The sequence below is a fragment of the Anolis carolinensis genome, chromosome 1, assembly GCF_035594765.1.
Source record: "Anolis carolinensis isolate JA03-04 chromosome 1, rAnoCar3.1.pri, whole genome shotgun sequence".
Taxonomy (NCBI): Eukaryota; Metazoa; Chordata; class Lepidosauria; order Squamata; family Dactyloidae; genus Anolis; species Anolis carolinensis.
Genome location: NC_085841.1, coordinates 355828186 through 355846156, shown reverse-complemented (window position 1 = coordinate 355846156; position 17971 = coordinate 355828186). Strand labels below are relative to the sequence as shown.

The 17971-nt window shown below is 40.2% G+C and overlaps 1 protein-coding gene across 4 annotated transcripts in view; it reads right to left on the bottom strand.

Moving 5' to 3' along the window:
• ppp2r5e (protein phosphatase 2 regulatory subunit B'epsilon) overlaps window positions 1-17971 on the bottom strand; it is a 107811-nt gene that overhangs the window by 84311 nt on the left and 5529 nt on the right. For 2 of the 4 annotated variants that reach the window (XM_062968579.1, XM_062968580.1), the window contains one exon: window positions 596-759. In XM_062968579.1, coding sequence (XP_062824649.1) covers window positions 596-759 — 164 coding nt within the window. Of the gene's footprint in view, window positions 1-595; window positions 760-6689; window positions 7312-17971 lie in introns of those variants that run through there. The other 2 variants (XM_008116849.3, XM_008116330.3) reach the window with 2 other exon arrangements.

The window sequence follows — 17971 nt, the reverse complement described above, 5'->3', positions numbered from 1 at the left end:
CTTTAGGCATATCATGAAAAAAGAAAATTAATGCTTGATAAAGTGGGACATGAAGAATATTGAATTACTGGTAGATAAACTCAATTAAAAACAACCAGAGCCCTGAGTCTACAGGACCTGAATAGGGCTATTGATGATAGGCTGTCTTGGAAGTTTCTCTTGATCAGTGATTCCCAGATGTTGTTGGGACTTTAAGTCTCAGAAGATCCAGTCACCATAGATGATGATCAGTCATTCTGGGAAGCCTATTTCAGAATTACCATTCTAGGTGTATGTTTACATTTAACAAGTGTAAGCACTGCATGAAATAGTCAGGCTGTGTAACCGAACTCTGGTTCGTGAAACATGCACTTCCTAATACAAATGAAGTTTCATTACAATCAGCAGAGTGCACCTTCAGTATCTGCACCACAGGTTCTTCTACATAAGTATCCAGAGAGCAAGAACAGGCCATACTTAAACAGCTTATCTTTGCATGTCAGTGCAAAGTTAGACTCCTTTCAATAAACTGCAAACATCACTTGAATCTGCTACCACAATTATCACATAATTAAAACATTATTTTTCAACTGAGAAGCATGCTAGAGTGCCTTACCTTTTAGCAGAGGCAGTGGAGTTAACTCAATAGGCTTGCCCTGAGACCGAAACTGGGAGGAACTTTGCGACCTCTTCTGCCTGGCTTTTCTGACGGACTTCCGAGAAAATCCGTCTACTTTATCCACTGATGGAGGTGTGGTTGGTGCTGAGGACATATCCCTACTGAAAGGAATAAATATCGTTAATATAATGTAAAAACACACATTTTACCAATCCTTAAAAAGCACACTATCAATAGTCATTGCATGTGAACAGCTTAGTTGAACACAACTGATTAAACAGTAAGCAGATTTTAATAAAAAGCACTGCTCTTATCCAGTTCTGGTTATACCATTTTGCAATGAATTAGTGATCCTGACATCCACATCGATATGAAAGAGCTGAATATTGCAGTGTACATCCATATGAGCAACTGCATCAACAATCCTACCAGTAGTACAAAAAGTAAACTCGTAACATTTTAAAGAAGTAACAAGAACTCATTTTGTGCTATAAACATGCTGTAATGACTCTTTCCATCCATACTAACCTAAGAACATTTTATGCAATATTCTCACAGGTGTTGATGCCAACTGTGAAAAGGCAATAGGACTTTGACATTGAGCTCCCATAGACAGCTACTGTGCCCATTACCTATTGCAATAATCAACAATATAATACTTTTTTTGCTTTTCCTTTTCACTTGTAAAATGACAAAAGTTAACCAATCACTGGTCCGACACTGGGTCCAAACCAACAAATCCTAAATTACCACAATGTTGCCTTCTCTTAAAAGATATCCAGGAAATGAGACTATACCTCATTAAGTGGCTTTCCATTCTTAAACTACTCTTAAACTTAGGAGTTTCTTTATTATTTGCCATAATTGACCTTCCACCATTTCATGTGTATTTTTTAAAATCTACATCAAAACTTCCCCATGTGTACAGAGAACCTCACTGCCGAAAAGACTAATGATAGGATACTATGCTTAGTTTTTACTTATGCTAGATTTTTAAATAATGGCAAGATTATATACTGCAAACAATAATTTAAATGAAAGTAAAATGCATCAATACATACTTCCAAAGCAAGAAATAGCAATGCAATGACAGAAGATTTCTGAATGCTTGATTTTAATATTTCTCATTACATGGAAGCACAAAACTGAAATATTCATATTTGAAAGTTAAATGAAGATGGTATTATTAAAGGCAGTTGAGTGTTTGCTCAAATTTAAAAGGCACACAATTCATGCTTGTCACCATAAAAGCTAGCATCAGCCTTTAGAAGGAATCATGTAAATCCTTGACACTTAGTGAGAGCGCCTTTATCTACAACAATCCTTATTTTATCAACTCATCATTCTCATGGCTCCTACAGCATTGTTATCCTGATAGCCTGCATGCAAGAGATTAATGATTCTGCATTATTCTGATGCTTATCAATTTAAATGTTACATGTATCATTAATATGTGATGACTCCATAGAAGAATTGACACTGCTATGCATACCTGAGTTACACAAAACCAATCTATAACATACAGTGGAAGGAGGGAAGCTGCAGATCATGGCAACAAAAAGGTATTACTGGTACTCCAGTGGTAATCCTTATAAAGCCATCACTATTCTGGCAGCCCATGCCCCATATGTTTGTCCAGAAGTATAATACAGTGAGGTTAATGTATCTATCTTACTCTCAAATTAAATGTGGAAGAGATAGCACCACAGTCATAGCCTGTATGGCACAGCTCAGGTCATCTAAAGGATGGTTTATCTTTGCACTGCCCACAACCCGTTGCTACCTCTACCCACCCAGAAATCTTTTCACACAGTCTGAAAATGGAACTGCTAACCTCATTAATGGACAGACTCTCAAGCAGATCACTTCAACTGCAGGATCATTGTGTCAGCAAGAAGCTTTAGCAATACTTCTCAGTTGTAAATTTAGTAACAGTTCTCCTGTGCTGCTTTATTAGCTGCTGAAGTCTAATCAGGCCTAACAAAGTTATTGAGCTAAGATGAATAGCATTATTTTCTTTTACTATTTTCCTTTTGGTCAACACAACTGAATTCTTACAAACTTGATAACAACATTCAATAATCAACTCTTCTCTGGGGAAGGGGGTTGTTTTCTTCTAATATATATGAAGAAGTCCCTTCAGAGATCTGAAAAGGGACTTCTTCACCTATATTGGTAGAAAAATAATAAAGTTTTATTAATTTATCGGATTTATACCAGGTCTTTCTCCCAAAATATACAATAAGAATTGTTGGGACACACATTTACGCACACACACCTGTCTTTGGTTCTCACCTATGCAGTGGCACACTGCAGATTTAAGAGCGGATTATGATTATGGATGATTAAAGTGATGGAATTACTTTGGTGGCTATAATGAAAGCACCAGGCTTGTTGGTAATATTAACCAGTTATGGGGGGGGGGGGGGGAGGGTGACGGCGGAATTAATACTGAGGGGTATCAAGAGAAATGAAATCCAAAGAAGAGACAGTGACAGATAGCAAGGAGCAATTAGCTGTCTTGATACAATCGAAGTCCTCCAGACAGATGGCCATCCAGCCTCTACTTGAAAAGCTCCAGAGAAGGAGACTCCACCAAACTCAAAGGCAGGATATTCCACTGCCCAACAGCTCTTGCTATCAGGAAATAATTCCTAATGTTCAGGTGAAACCTCCTTTCCTGAAATTTGAATCTGTTACTCCTTATCTTTAGTCTCAGGAGGAGCAGAAAACGATCTTGTCCTCTCATCCTTTATTGGCCGTTCTAGATGATCCAATCAAAGCTGTCCCACCCATCCTCTGCTTTAAAACCTTCTACAAAAGGCGATTCCAATCAAAACCCTTCCGACAGAAGGCCATCCAGCCTCTGATTAAAAACCTTCTACAGAAGGATAGTCCAATCAAAGCTGGTTGAAAACGTTCTAAAGAAGGTGACTCCAATCAAAGCCCTCCCAACAGAAGGCCATCAAAACTCTATTTAAAAACCCTCTACAAAAGGAAACTCCAATCAAAGCCCTCTCAACAAAAGGCCGGCAGGTTTTTAAAGATTCAGGCAGGCTTTTAAAGAGAAAGATGTTTAGTCAGGGGATGCTGTAGTTTTTAACCATTTTGATGGTTTTTAAACTGTTTAATTCTATGTTAATGTTTGCATTTTTGTATATTTTAATGTGTATACTAATGCTTTGATGCTAAGCTGCTTAAAGCGGCATATAAATTAACAATAATAATAATAATAAGGCCATCCAGCCAATGCTTATAAACTTGCAACAAAAGGGAGACTCCAATCAAAGCCCACCCTACAGAAGACCGGCAGGCTTTTAAAGATGAAGATGTTTTATCAGCGGGTGCTGTGATTTTTAACCTTATTGATGGTGCTTAACTGTGATTTTTTTTAAGTGCTGTTATGTGTTTAATTATATTTTAATGTTCGCATTTTTGTATATTTTAAATTGTATACTTTGATGTCAAGTGGGGTATAAATAAATATAAGGCCATCCATCCTCTGCTTAAAAACCTGTTACAAAAGGAGACTCAAATCAAAGCCCTCCCGACAGAAGGCCCACAGGCTTTTAAAGATGAAGATGTTTAGTCAGTGGGTGCTGCGGTTTTTAACCGTTTTGATGGTGTTTAACTGTGGATTTTTTTAGTGCTGTATGTGTTTAATTCTATTTTAATGTTTGCCTTTTTGTTTATTTTAAATTGTATATTCATGTGCTTTCATGTCAAGCCGCTTTGAGTTCCCTTTTGGGGAGATAAGACAGGGTATAAATATAATAACAATAATGCCATCCACCCTCTGCTTAAAAACCTGCAACAAAAGGAGACTCCTATCAGAGCCTTCCTGACAGAAGGCCATCCAGCCTCTAATTAAAAACCTGCAACAAAAGGAGACTGATCAAAGCCCTCTCAACGTAAGGCCAGCAGGATTTAAAGATTCAGGCAGGCTTTTAAAAAAGATGATGGTTAGTCTGGAGGTACTGTGGTTTTTAACCATTTTGATCGTGTTTAACTGTGGATTTGTTTGATTCTTATGTTAACGTTTGCATTTTTGTATATTTTAAATTGTATAGTCATGTGGCTTTACGTCAAGTGGCTTTGGTCCCCTTTGGGGAGATAAAACAGGGTATAAATATAATAATTATTATAAGGCAATTCAGAGCCCTTCCACACAGCCATATATATAACCCAGAATATCAAGGCAGAAAATTCCACAATATCTGCTTTGAACTGGAATATATGACTCAAATAACCCAGTTCAAAGCAGGTATTGTGGAATTTTCTGCCTAGAAATTCTGGGATACAGGGCTATGTGGAAGGGCCCCCAGCCTCTGCTTAAAAACCCACTACAAAAGGGAGACTCCAATTAAAGCCATCCAGACAGAAGGACATCCAGCCTCTGCTTAAAAACTTGCAACAAAAGGAGACTCCAATCTGAGCCCTCAACAGAAGGCTGGCAGGCTTTTAAAGAGAAAGACGTTTTGTCAGGGGGTGCTATGGTTTATAACAGTTTTGATGATGTTTAACTGTGAATTTGTTTAATTCTATGTTAATGTTTGCATTTTTGAATATTTTAAATTGTATACTAATGCTTTTATGTCAAGCTGCTTAAAGCGAGGTATAAATAAATATAATATTTTAAGTTGTGTACTCATGTGGTTTCACGTCAAGCGGTTTTGGGGGAATAAAGCAGGTAATAATACAGTAGAGTCTCACTTATCCAACACTCGCTTATCCAACCTTCTGGATTATCCAATGCATTTTTGTAGTCAATGTTTTCAATACATTGTGATATTTTGGTGCTAAATTCATAAATACAGTAATTGCTACATAGCATTACTGTGTATTGAACTACTTTTTCTGTCAAATTTGTTGTATAACATGATGTTTTGGTGCTTAATTTGTAAAATCATAACCTAATTTGATGTTTAATAGGCTTTTCCTTAATTCCTCTTTATTATCCAAGATATTCGCTTATCCAAGCTTCTGCCGGCCCATTTAGCTTGGATACGTGAGACTCTACTGTAATAATAATAAGACCTTTCCACACAACCCTATATCTGCTTAAAAACCTGCTACAAAAGGGAGACTCCAATTAAAGGGGTATAAATAAATATAATATTTTAAGTTGTATACTCATGTGGTTTCACGTCAAGTGGCTTTGGGTCCCCTTTGGGGGAAATAAAGCAGGTAGTAGTAGTAGTAGTAATAAGGCCCTTCCACACAGCTCTATATCTGCTTAAATACCCGCTACAAAGGGGAGACTCCAATCAGAGCCCTCTCAACAGAAGGCCGGCAGGCTTTTAAGGATTCAGGCAGGCTTTTAAAGAGAAAGACATTTTGTCAGGGGGTGCTATGGTTTATAACAGTTTTGATATTTAACTGTGAATTTGTTTAATTCTATGTTAATGTTTGCATTTTTGTATATTTTAAATTGTGTACTCCTGTGGTTTCACGTCAAGTGGCTTTGGGGAAAATAAAGCAGGTAATAATAAGGCCCTTCCACACAGCCCTGTATTCGCTTAAATACCCGCTACAAAAGGGAGACTCCAATCAGAGCCCTCCCGACAGAAGGCCATCCAGCCTCTGCTTAAAAACCTGCAACAAAAGGAGACTCCAATCAGAGCCCTCCTGACAGAAGGCCATGCAGCCTCTGCTTAAAAACCTGCAACAAAAGGAGACTCCAATCAGAGCCCTCCCGACAGAAGGCCATCCAGCCTCTGCTTAAAAACCTGCAACAAAAGGAGACTCCAATCAGAGCCCTCCCGACAGAAGGCCATGCAGCCTCTGCTTAAAAACCTGCAACAAAAGGAGACTCCAATCAGAGCGCTCCCGACAGAAGGCCATCCAGCCTCTGCTTAAAAACCTGCAACAAAAGGAGACTCCAATCAGAGCGCTCCCGACAGAAGGCCATCCAGCCTCTGCTTAAAAACCTGCAACAAAAGGAGACTCCAATCAGAGCCCTCCCGACAGAAGGCCAGCCACCCTCTGCTTTTAAAAAAACCCCGAATCCCATCAATCTCTAATGATTTCCTTCCCCGCTTTCTGTCTAGCTTCACCCCCCCCCCCAATAAGCCACCCCCACCTCGATTACCTTGAACCCTCCTGGCACCGGATCCAGAGAGAGGAGAGGAGAAGAGGCGGGAGGCGATCCCTGGGTGAGGCAGGCGGGCGGAGGGAGGCGTGTGTGTGCGCGCAGGCAGGCGGGTGTCGTCCTCCTCCTTCTCCTGCCGCAGGAGGAGCAGCAGCAGCAGCGCCCTCCAACTGCTAGGCCGCGTCGGCTTCAGGAGGGGCAGCAGCAGCACGGGCGGCCTGCTCTCCCGCTGCTCCTCCGGGTCCCATGCAACGCGGCCCGCTCCCTCCCTCCTCCCTCCCGCCTGCTTCCCGTCCTCGTCCTCGTCGTTCTCCTCCTCCTCCTCCTTCACAAGGAGGGGCGAGCGCGGCCTGGTCTTGCCTGGCGAGGAGGAAGGCGAGCCGGAGAAGGGCCTGGTTTGTCCGTCTTCTTTCCCGTCGTCCTTCTTTTCCTTCCCTTCCTATTGTCAGCCAGTCAGTTACTGGGCTCCGGCCATGTCTCTCCTCAGCTTCTCTCTCTCTCTCTCTCTCCTTCCTCGCGCGCACACACACACAGGGCACGCGCCCCGTCACTCAAAGCCAAATCCGTTCGCTATAGGGTTTTTTTTAAATTATTATATTGTCGAGTCAACCCAACCTGCTCGTCCCTTTCGACGTCTGATTGGTGTAGCCGCGCTCGCTAACCCCGCCCCCTCTTTTTTTTTCCCCCTCACACCCTCCGAAGTCAACCTAACCGGCTCGTTCCTTCGTCTCGTTGACTTGCTTGCGGTCACAGCTTTGCAAGCCCCGCCCCTTTTCCCCCGCCTGCTTCTCTCCGCTCTCTCTCGCGTGCGCGCGCACGCCGCCAAAGACGTAAGCCGGCTGCTGATGTGAATACGGGCGTGCGTGGGTATGCAGCGCGGCGCCTGATTGGACGGGGGAGCCGTCACGTTGACCTCCCTCTTTTCCGCCTAAGCCCCGCCCCTCAACGTTTCCTCTCAAAGGCGGAAGGATGGCTGACTGACTGGATCGGATCCACTTTAAATCTACCTTAGGGAGAGGGCTTTAAACCAGCTCAGCCAGACAGGTTCTGGATCTCGCCAAACTACAAATCCCAGGAGGTAGAAACCGGATTTAAAGTAGATTCATGCTCTAGTGCGGCTGAGGGGGAAAATGAAAAAGCCTGAGGTCAGGAATTGTGGGAGTTGAAGTCCAAAACACCCGGAAGGCCCGAGTTTGCCCAGGCTTGCTCTAGTATTATGAGGCAGTAAGTTGCCCTGAGTTTTCCGGGCTGTATGGCCATGTTCCGGAAGAATGTGTTGTCTAAGGCTTTCATGGCCGAGATCACAGAGTTGTTGTATGTTATCCGGGCTGTATGCCCATGTTCTAGAAGTATTCTCTCCTGACGTTTCGCCCACGGGAGAGAATACTTCTAGAACATGGCCATACAGCCCGGAAAACATACAACAACCCTGTGTTCTGGAAGCATTCTCTCCTGACATTTCGCCCACATCTATGGCAGGCATCCTCAGAGGTTGTGAGGCCTGTTGGAAGCTAGGAAATTGGGGTTTATAGATCTGTGGAGTGTCCAGGGTGGGAAAAAGAACTGTTCTCTATTTGAGAGAAGTGTAAATGTTGCAAATTTACCACCTTGATTAGCATTGAATGGCCTTTCAGCTTCCAAGTCTGGCTGCTTCCTTCAAACTTCAGGCAGAGTTCTTTCTCTAGAATCAGGGCAGTAGATGAAGAACAACCCTCAGAAAAACAACAGACAGAAAACAATCAGGACGAGCTAACATCTACCAACAAAGGATTCCCCAGGCAGGAAGCAGCCAGGCTTTGAAGATGCAATGCTAATCAAGCTGGCCATTTGCAGCATTCACACTTGCCTCAAGCAGACAAGAGTTCTTTCTCCCACCCTTGGCATTCCACAGATATTTAAACCCCACTGGCCTAGATTCCAATATACCTCACAACCTCTGAGGATGCCTGCCATAGATGTGGGCCAGGTGTCAGGAGATAATGCTTCTGGAACATGGCCATACAGCCCGCAAGACTCACAGCAACTCAGGGCTTCCAGCCATGAAAGCCTTTGACAACACATGCCATCAGAAGAACTTGTGCTTGGCTGAAAACTTCTTGCTAATTCACAGTTGAAAACATTTTGATGTAACCCATCAACATGATAAAGGGAAAGAAACTTCTGCCAATTGTGTAAAGAAACTATTGCCCTTTGTAGCTGACGAGAACTGAATTAAAGAGGGAGCAATTATTCAGGATCTATTACCTGTGAAGAACCTTTGCACAATGATGCTATAATTTCAGGGCTCTGTAGAAATCTCGTGCCAGATCAGGAGACCCTGGCCTGAAAGTCATCTCAGGGAAAAATGTTTCAAGCCCTCCTGAATTTTTTTCTGGCTACAGGCCTGGTTTTACTGTCAGTATTTGTACTTTTCCCTGAGGTTTAATGTCCGGGTGGGGGATTTGAACCCAGGTCTACAGAGTCATAGCCACAACACTCGAAACCCTACACCAGGGGTCCTCAAACTTTTTAAGCTGAGGGCCGGTCCACAATCCTTCAGACTGTTGAGGGGCTGGATTATCATTTGAAAAAGAAATACAAACAAATTCCGATGCACACTGCACATGTCTTATTTGTAGTGCAAAAACAACAACGACAACAACAAGAACAATGAAAGAACAATACAATATTTAAAAATAAAAACAATTTTAACCAACATACATTGATCAGGATTTCAATGGGAAGTCTGCTCCTGCTTCTGGCCAATGAGATAGTCAAGTTAATTAGGGTTGTTGTTGTTGTTGTTGTTGTGTGCCTTCAAGTCATTTCAGACTTTGGGTGAGCCTAAGTCTAAAATTTATTTATTTATTTACTGCATTTATTTACTACATTTGTATCACACCCTTCTCACCCCAAAGGGGACTCAGAGTGGCTTACAAATTATATGTACATACAATATATTATATTATTAGCATAGCACAATATTAGCATTATATATTACTATATTGAACTATACCACAATACTGTAATATTATTAGTAATATTATATGTAATATAGAATATGTAATTAATATTATTATATGGTATTATTAGTGTTATTTTGTATTACATTATAATATTATTATCAATATTATATGTACATACAATATATTATATTATTAGCATAGCACAATATTAGCATTATATATTACTATATTGAACTATACCACAATACTGTAATATTATTAGTAATATTATATGTAATATAGGATATGTAATTAATATTATTATATGGTATTATTATTAGTGTTATTTTGTATTACATTATAATATTATTATCAATATTATATGTACATACAATATATTATATTATTAGCATAGCACAATATTAGCATTATATATTACTATATTGAACTATACCACAATACTGTAATATTATTAGTAATATTATATGTAATATAGAATATGTAATTAATATTATTATATGGTATTATTATTAGTGTTATTTTGTATTACATTATAATATTATTATCAATATTATATGTACATACAATATATTATATTATTAGCATAGCACAATATTAGCATTATATATTACTATATTGAACTATACCACAATACTGTAATATTATTAGTAATATTATATGTAATATAGAATATGTAATTAATATTATTATATGGTATTATTATTAGTGTTATTTTGTATTACATTATAATATTATTATCAATATTATATGTACATACAATATATTATATTATTAGCATAGCACAATATTAGCATTATATATCACTATATTGAACTATACCACAATACTGTAATATTATTAGTAATATTATATGTAATATAGAATATGTAATTAATATTATTATATGGTATTATTATTAGTGTTATTTTGTATTACATTATAATATTATTATCAATATTATATGTACATACAATATATTATATTATTAGCATAGCACAATATTAGCATTATATATTACTATATTGAACTATACCACAATACTGTAATATTATTAGTAATATTATATGTAATATAGAATATGTAATTAATATTATTATATGGTATTATTATTAGTGTTATTTTGTATTACATTATAATATTATTATCAATATTATATGTATATACAATATATTATATTATAAAACTGAGGGCAGGGGCCAGGTAAATGACCTCGGAGGGCCGCATCCGGCCCCCGGGCCTTAGTTTGGGGACCCCTGCCCTACACTATACTTGGCTGGAGGTTTCTACCAGGATAGAATCATAGAATAGTAGAGTTGGAAGAGACCTCATGGACCATCCAGTCCAACCCCCTGCCAAGAAGCAGGAAATCGCATTCAAAGCACCCCCGGCAGATGGCCATCCAGCCTCTGCTTAAAAGCCTCCAAAGAAGGAGCCTCCACCACAGCCCGGGGGAGAGAGTTCCACTGTCGAACAGCCCTCACTGTGAGGAAGTTCTTCCTGATGTTCAGGTGGAATCTCCTTTCCTGTAGTTTTAAGCCATTGTTCCGCGTCCTAGTCTGCAGGGCAGCAGAAAACAAGCTTGCTCCCTCCTCCCTATGACTTCCCCTCACATATTTGTACATGGCTATCATGTCTCCTCTCAGCCTTCTCTTCTGCAGGCTAAACATGCCAAGCTCTTTAAGCCGCTCCTCATAGGGCTTGTTCTCCAGACCCTTAATCATTTTAGTCGCCCTCCTCTGGACGCTTTCCAGCTTTTCAACATCTCCCTTCAACTGCGGTGCCCAAAATTGGACACAGTATTCCAGGTGTGGTCTGACCAAGGCAGAATAGAGGGGGAGCAGGACTTCCCTGGATCTAGACGCTATTCCCCTATTGATGCAGGCCAGAATCCCATTGGCTTTTTTAGCAGCCGCATCACATTGTTGGCTCATGTTTAACTTGTTGTCCACGAGGACTCCAAGGTCTTTTTCGCACACACTGCTGTCAAGCCAGGCGTCCCCCATTCTGTATCTTTGATTTCCATTTTTTCTGCAGAAGTGAAGTATCTTGCATTTGTCCCTGTTGAACTTCATTTTGTTAGTTTCGGCCCATCTCTCTAGTCTGTCAAGATCGTTTTGAATTCTGCTCCTGTCTTCTGGAGTGTTAGCTATCCTTCCCAATTTGGTGTCGTCTGCAAACTTGATGATCGTGCCTTCTAACCCTTCGTCTAAGTCGTTAATAAAGATGTTGAACAGAACCGGGCCCAGGACGGAGCCCTGCGGCACTCCACTTGTCATTTCTTTCCAAGATGAAGATGACACATTGGTGAGCACCCTTTGGGTTCGTTCGCTTAGCCAATTACAGATCCACCTAACCGTAGTTTTGTCTAGCGCACATTTTACTAGTTTGTTTGCCAGAAGATCGTGGGGGACTTTGTCGAAGGCCTTACTGAAATCCAGGTAGGCTACATCCACGGATAACCATAAGTATAACAATTAGATCTATTTTTAGTATTTACATTTGAAAGATAAATAGTAACTCCTTCAGAGGGGAGGGCCTAAATTAGTAAATCCAATTTAGGCCCTCCCCTCCAGGTGTTTTGGACTTCAACTCCCATAATTCCTAACAGGCTGTTAAGAGTTGTGGGAATTGGAGTCCAAAACACCTGGAGGGAGTGCCCAAGTTGGCCCAGGCCTGTTGTAGCCCAAGGCACATACAGTTGTCATGGAAATTATGAAGGAAATGTTAGATGAGGATGTAATAAGAGAAATGCAGCCTTTCAGATGATGGCGAATTTCAACTTCAATGAGTCTTCACCAGCTCATCTAATAGTGAGAGGTCCTGGGAGTCACATGTAGCCTAAATGTATTAAACAATGTTATTAGATTTCTGAAGCCCTTCAGTTGCAGCAGGATTATTATTATGTGGCTCCATTGTGGCCTTGAAGGCGGGCTGCAACAACAGTTATTCTGCAGCACTGAAGGAAACATTTGATTATATGCAGTGCTTTATTGATAGCACTGTGCCGTATGTTCTGCAGAATCCAACAGTAACTCATAAAGATCAAGGATTCATCTACACCAGTCATGGGCAAACTTCGGTCCTTCGGATGTTTTGGACTCCAATTCCCACAATCCCTAACAGCCAATAGGCTGTTAAGGATTGTGAGAGTTAGAGTCCAAAACACCCACAGGACCGAAGCTTGCCCATGCCTGATCTACACTGTAGTTTGACTCCCATTTTAATTGCTATGGCTCAAAGTAACAGAATCACAGGAATTGTAGTTTTATAAGGTATTTACCCATCTCTACCAAAGATTGCTGGTACTGCACTAAACTGAATTTCAGGATTCCATAGCACTGAGCCGTACTAGTTAAAATCAAGTCACACCGCCTTAATTCCACAGTGCATATGTACCCTAGGGCTGTGTTTGCCTTATAATTTGAAGAAGTTTCAGTTTCATTCCATTCTGACTGAAATACACTAAACAAACTTGCTGCAAATAGATGATGGTCAAGTCTGAACCTGTGGTGACTAACCTGGAAGGAGATCTCAGGTGGATGGGTTGGGCTAAGACTCTGGCAAACACAGTTTGGATCCTTGCTTAACCCTGAGAACCTTTTGGACCAGAGTTTGAATTCCCACTCAGCCGTAGAAATCTATTGGATGACATTGGGTAAGTCACACTTTCTCAGCCTTAGAGTAAGATAAAGGCTAATCCCCGCCCCAAGCCAATCTTGTCAATAAAACCCTGTGACAGAGTGATCATAATTCGGAAACAATTTGAAGGCATGCAATAATAGTGTAGCCACATTTTGAAAATACTGTGGTTATTGTAATTATATTTATTCATATTACACTTTTTCTCTCATAAAAGATATGCAATGCAGCTTTGAGTTCGAATTACTCCAAAACATGAAAGCGTGTGGAAAACGGTAACTAAAGGGAGCAGGGGAATAGAGATTGTTTGCTGAGATGAAAGGCTGCAATGTTCAAGTCTTTTAAGTTTTGGGTTTTTTTTTACAAAAACATTGATAAGAGAGGATATTGAGGATTATCAGGTTACATGTAATTTGGAGAACAGAAGCATCCACTCAAATTTATTGATAGCTGATTCAGGACAGGAGAGACCCTTCACTCATTCCATAATTAATTTACAGAATTTACTTCCACAATATGATAACCACTCACTTATGACAGTTCTTCAGGAAAATTCATGCAAATGTGGTCACCTTTAATTACCTTGAATAATTCTGAAGCAGTGATCTGTCCCCTCTATGAAATAAATATACAGATTCATAGGGAACATAGCCTTGAATACCAATTGCTAGGTGGTATGGAACAGAAATTATATTGTCTGATACATTATATTTAACTCTTTTAAGAATAAGGTCAATAAGTACTATTTGAGCTGCAAGCATAAAATAAAATTTACTTCAAGGATAGTCTACTTCTTCCATTCTAGTTATAAACACATTAATATGGAAATACTTTCCACTTATAACTGATATATTTCTTTTCAAAAAGATGTCCAGGAATGTCCCTTATCCAAAATTTGAAGTACTCCATAATTGGCCACATAGGTAGCTAAAATAGGGACACTTTCACTTTCAGTTGGTTCAATGTACACAATCTTTTTTCCATGCTCCAAATTATTTACCAGTAAATAAAATTACCTTCAGACTTATGTGTATAAAGTGTATATGTAACATACTGTAAATGAATTTTTGTTTAGACATGTAAATGCAGGTATTCCAAAATCGGGGGCGACGGGGGGGGGGGGGGGGGGGGACACAAAATACTAGCATATCAGATAAAGGATACTCAACCTGTATTTGGAACCAAGGACTTTTTGGTAAGTTAAACAATTCAGAAGAAATTTCCAAAAGACATTGGGAAGAAATAAGAGTATATTCTGTCTATATAAAAGGAAGTGGGATGTGCCCTTAGAATTCAGATATTTTAGAGTAGCTTGTCTAAAAAGAAAGAGAAAAATACCAATATGTATGGAATAATGAACAGTGGAGTTAAGCCACAGCTTAAAGAATTTACTTTGAGAACTACATCACCTATAATCATACGTATAAACATACAGTTTTATTACGGTCCATAGACCCACCAGTGAACAAACAGTAATTAATAAATTATCTCAGGAGAAGAACCCTTTCCAAGATCAAAATGCATGGTTTCAAATAATACCCCTATCCGTGGTTAATTTCTTTCTCATCCTTGTTGCCACTGCAAGGAATTTTGCCACTATGACAGTCCTCTAAAAGATATCTAACAATCCCCTGCGAGGGATGGCTGGTCATGTGGGACACAGTTGGATATAAAAGGTTGGTTACGTTGCACTGGGTAATAGTGGCACTGCAATAAAATGTGTTTTATTGTTTCTACTTCATTTCCCTCACAGGGGCATAGTCTTTGGGAGTAAGGAATTCCAGACAATCTGCCTCTTAGCAGCTCTGAAGGAAATAACGTTTAGTCTCGCCTTTGCAAAGAATCTGCAATATTTATTTACAGAATTTCTACCCCACCTTACTCACCCGAGGGGACTGATCAGAGTAAGGCTTTTTAAGTATTCACATGCCTTAAATGGCTTTCTGTATGGCAAGTTTAAGACCCTGGGGGTGAGTTTCAGCAGGCTCTAAGCCAGTGGTTCTCCACCGTGGGTCCCCAGATGTTTTGGCTTTCAACTCCCAGAAATCCTAACAGGTGGTAAACTGCCTGGGATTTCTGGGAGTTGTAGGCCAAAACACCTGGAGACTCACAGGTTGAAAATCACTGCTCTGAGCTCTCCCAGGGCAATGTCCTGCAACCTTTGCTTCAGGGATTCTTGTGCCATTTTGAATCCCAAATGGAGGAAAAGGGATGACAGTAGTCCAATTGAGGCCACTTTCCATTGTAATCCTCCTCACCCAAAAGATTTTGTAGGCTTCATAGGAGAGGTGATGTAGTAAACCTGTTCCCAGTTTAAATACCATTGTTTTTAACCGTAGCTTCATTTTTAGAATCCAGGCCCTGGTACGCAATGGACATTCACCTGTTTCTAGGAGCAGGGCTGTGTTTGATACACAAGAAGGCACATTTAGAAGATCTCTTATAAACCTTGCTTGCACTCTGTTTAGGTTTACAGTCGAATTTTCATACCATATGGCTGCATTACAAAGATTTTTAATGTAGAGTTACCCATAGTCTTAATTCAGCATACTGCCTGAAGAATTCAGAGAATTCTGGTCCAAAACATAATTTCTCTGAGTTAAATTATGAAGTAGATGGAATTTCTAACTACAAAATCAGCTCACTGGGAAAGCAGGGTTTTCTGAGGATAACGTAGAGTTACCTTCCTTGGAGGCTTTCTAGAAAAGGCTTGGCAAGAATTTGTCAGGAATGCTTTTAAGCAAAGAGCGTTTTGAACTGGAGTGGAACAGGGTTGGTCTTTCCTAACTAAATGGTTTTATGGTTGCAGACACACTAAATTTGCAGTATTATATCTCATGGTTGGTCTAAATGTATATGCAGTATGTATGAGCATGGTTCTCCTCTGTGAAGACGTCATTGCCTTTAGTTGATATTGAAAGTTTTGGCTCAGTTCTGACGTGACATCATAATTAAAGAGCCTTAATTATACTTCAGCATAATGCATGAACTGATCACCTATAATTTGTGGTTGGTCAATAAACCAGAAATGAAAACCATAGCTTGAAGTGGATTTGTATGGCCTGTGCTAATCATGGTTCAGCATAAAATATCTGACTATAAGTCATTGCAGCTTTGGTTGCTTGTAGAGACAAGAGTAACCTCATAGCATTGAGAAACGGCTTGTTATTATTATTAGTATTGTTTATTTATATAGCACTGTACACTTACCTTTCCACATTTACAGATTTAATTTAATATGTTGGGAGGTGCTTTTTTTTTTCGTGTCAGGAGCAACCGGAGTTGCTTCTGGAGTGAGAGAATTGGCCGTCTGCAAGGACGTTGCCCCGGGGACGCCCGGATGTTTTGATGTTTTTACCATCCTTGTGGGAGGCTTCTCTCATGTCCCCGCATGGAGCTGGAGCTGATAGAGGGAGCTCATCCACACTCTCCCCAGGTGGGATTCGAACCTGGCAGCTTTCAGGTCAGCAACCCAACCTTCAAGTCACTTAGTCCACTATGCCATCTGGGGGCTCCTTGGGAGGTGCTAGCTGGCCCTGATTGTTTCCTTTCTGGAATTCCCTGTTTTCAGAGTGTTGCTCTTTATTTGCTGTCCTGATTTTAGAGATTATATTGTTTTGTATTATTATACCAGAATAATTATTATATATTATATTTATAATCTTGCATTATCTGCTTAGAACTAGATATATGAGGCCCCTTCTACACAGCTGTATAAAATCCTGTTGTGGTTCAGTCTGATGATGATGAAGGGGGATTTGGGTTTCAACAGTTTGTTCCAGGAAATGTGGAACAGCAGTTTGTTCCAGGAAATGTTGAAGATTCAGAAATGCAGGTGGATTTGGGGAATGTTGATGGCTTAGAAAAGCAGACAGATCAGGGGAATGTGGAAAGCTCTGAGTTTAGTGATAAGGGTAACTTTTCCCCAGAGTCTGAAGATTGTCAATATCAACAAAGTTCAGATGACAGCGAGGGAGAAGAGTTCTCGTTAGACAGGGATTCTAGGTTAAAGTTGAGACCGGGCCTCAGACGCTCTGTGAGAATTGCAAGCAAGCGTGGGGGAGCCAGATCTCAGAGGAATGTGTTTCTAGCTTGCAAGCATGCTTAAAAAGGGATGCAATTGGGGAAAGATTTTAGACAGAGCAACATTGCCTTGTCTTGGTTCATGGAAATATTTCTTGCTTAGTTTCATGCTTGGAATCTGTGTTTGTATTATACTTTTGAAGCTCATGTTACCTTGTTTCTTCAGGACTGCTTTGCTATTTTTGGAACTTTGAAATATTATCTATGAAGTCTTTGACCTGTGTTTTGTAGATTGCCCTTGTAATCGGATTATTGCTTTCTTTACTGCTTTTTGTTAAGTTTTGCTATTTTTTATCAATAAACTGAAAAACCCAAGCCTGCTGTGGTGCAGTGTGTGTGTTGGAGCAAGGTGAATTCAGGGTTGAGGTGCAACAAATCCACACTGAACTGGATTATATGGCAGTGGGTCTCTCCACTTGCTTTCATTTGGGGGTCTCTAAAACCTGCCTTTTGCCTGCTGGCTCCCAAGGGCGGAGACAACGAAGGGAAGGGAAGCAAGGGCTTCTTTTCCCCGAAAGCACAGGAGGGACACTCTACTCCAGGCAGGACATTTATTTATATATATGAGAGAAGAAGAGGAGGAAGGAGTGCGGCAAGATTTCAGAGAGGGAGTAGCAGGCCGGTGAGCAGCCAGGT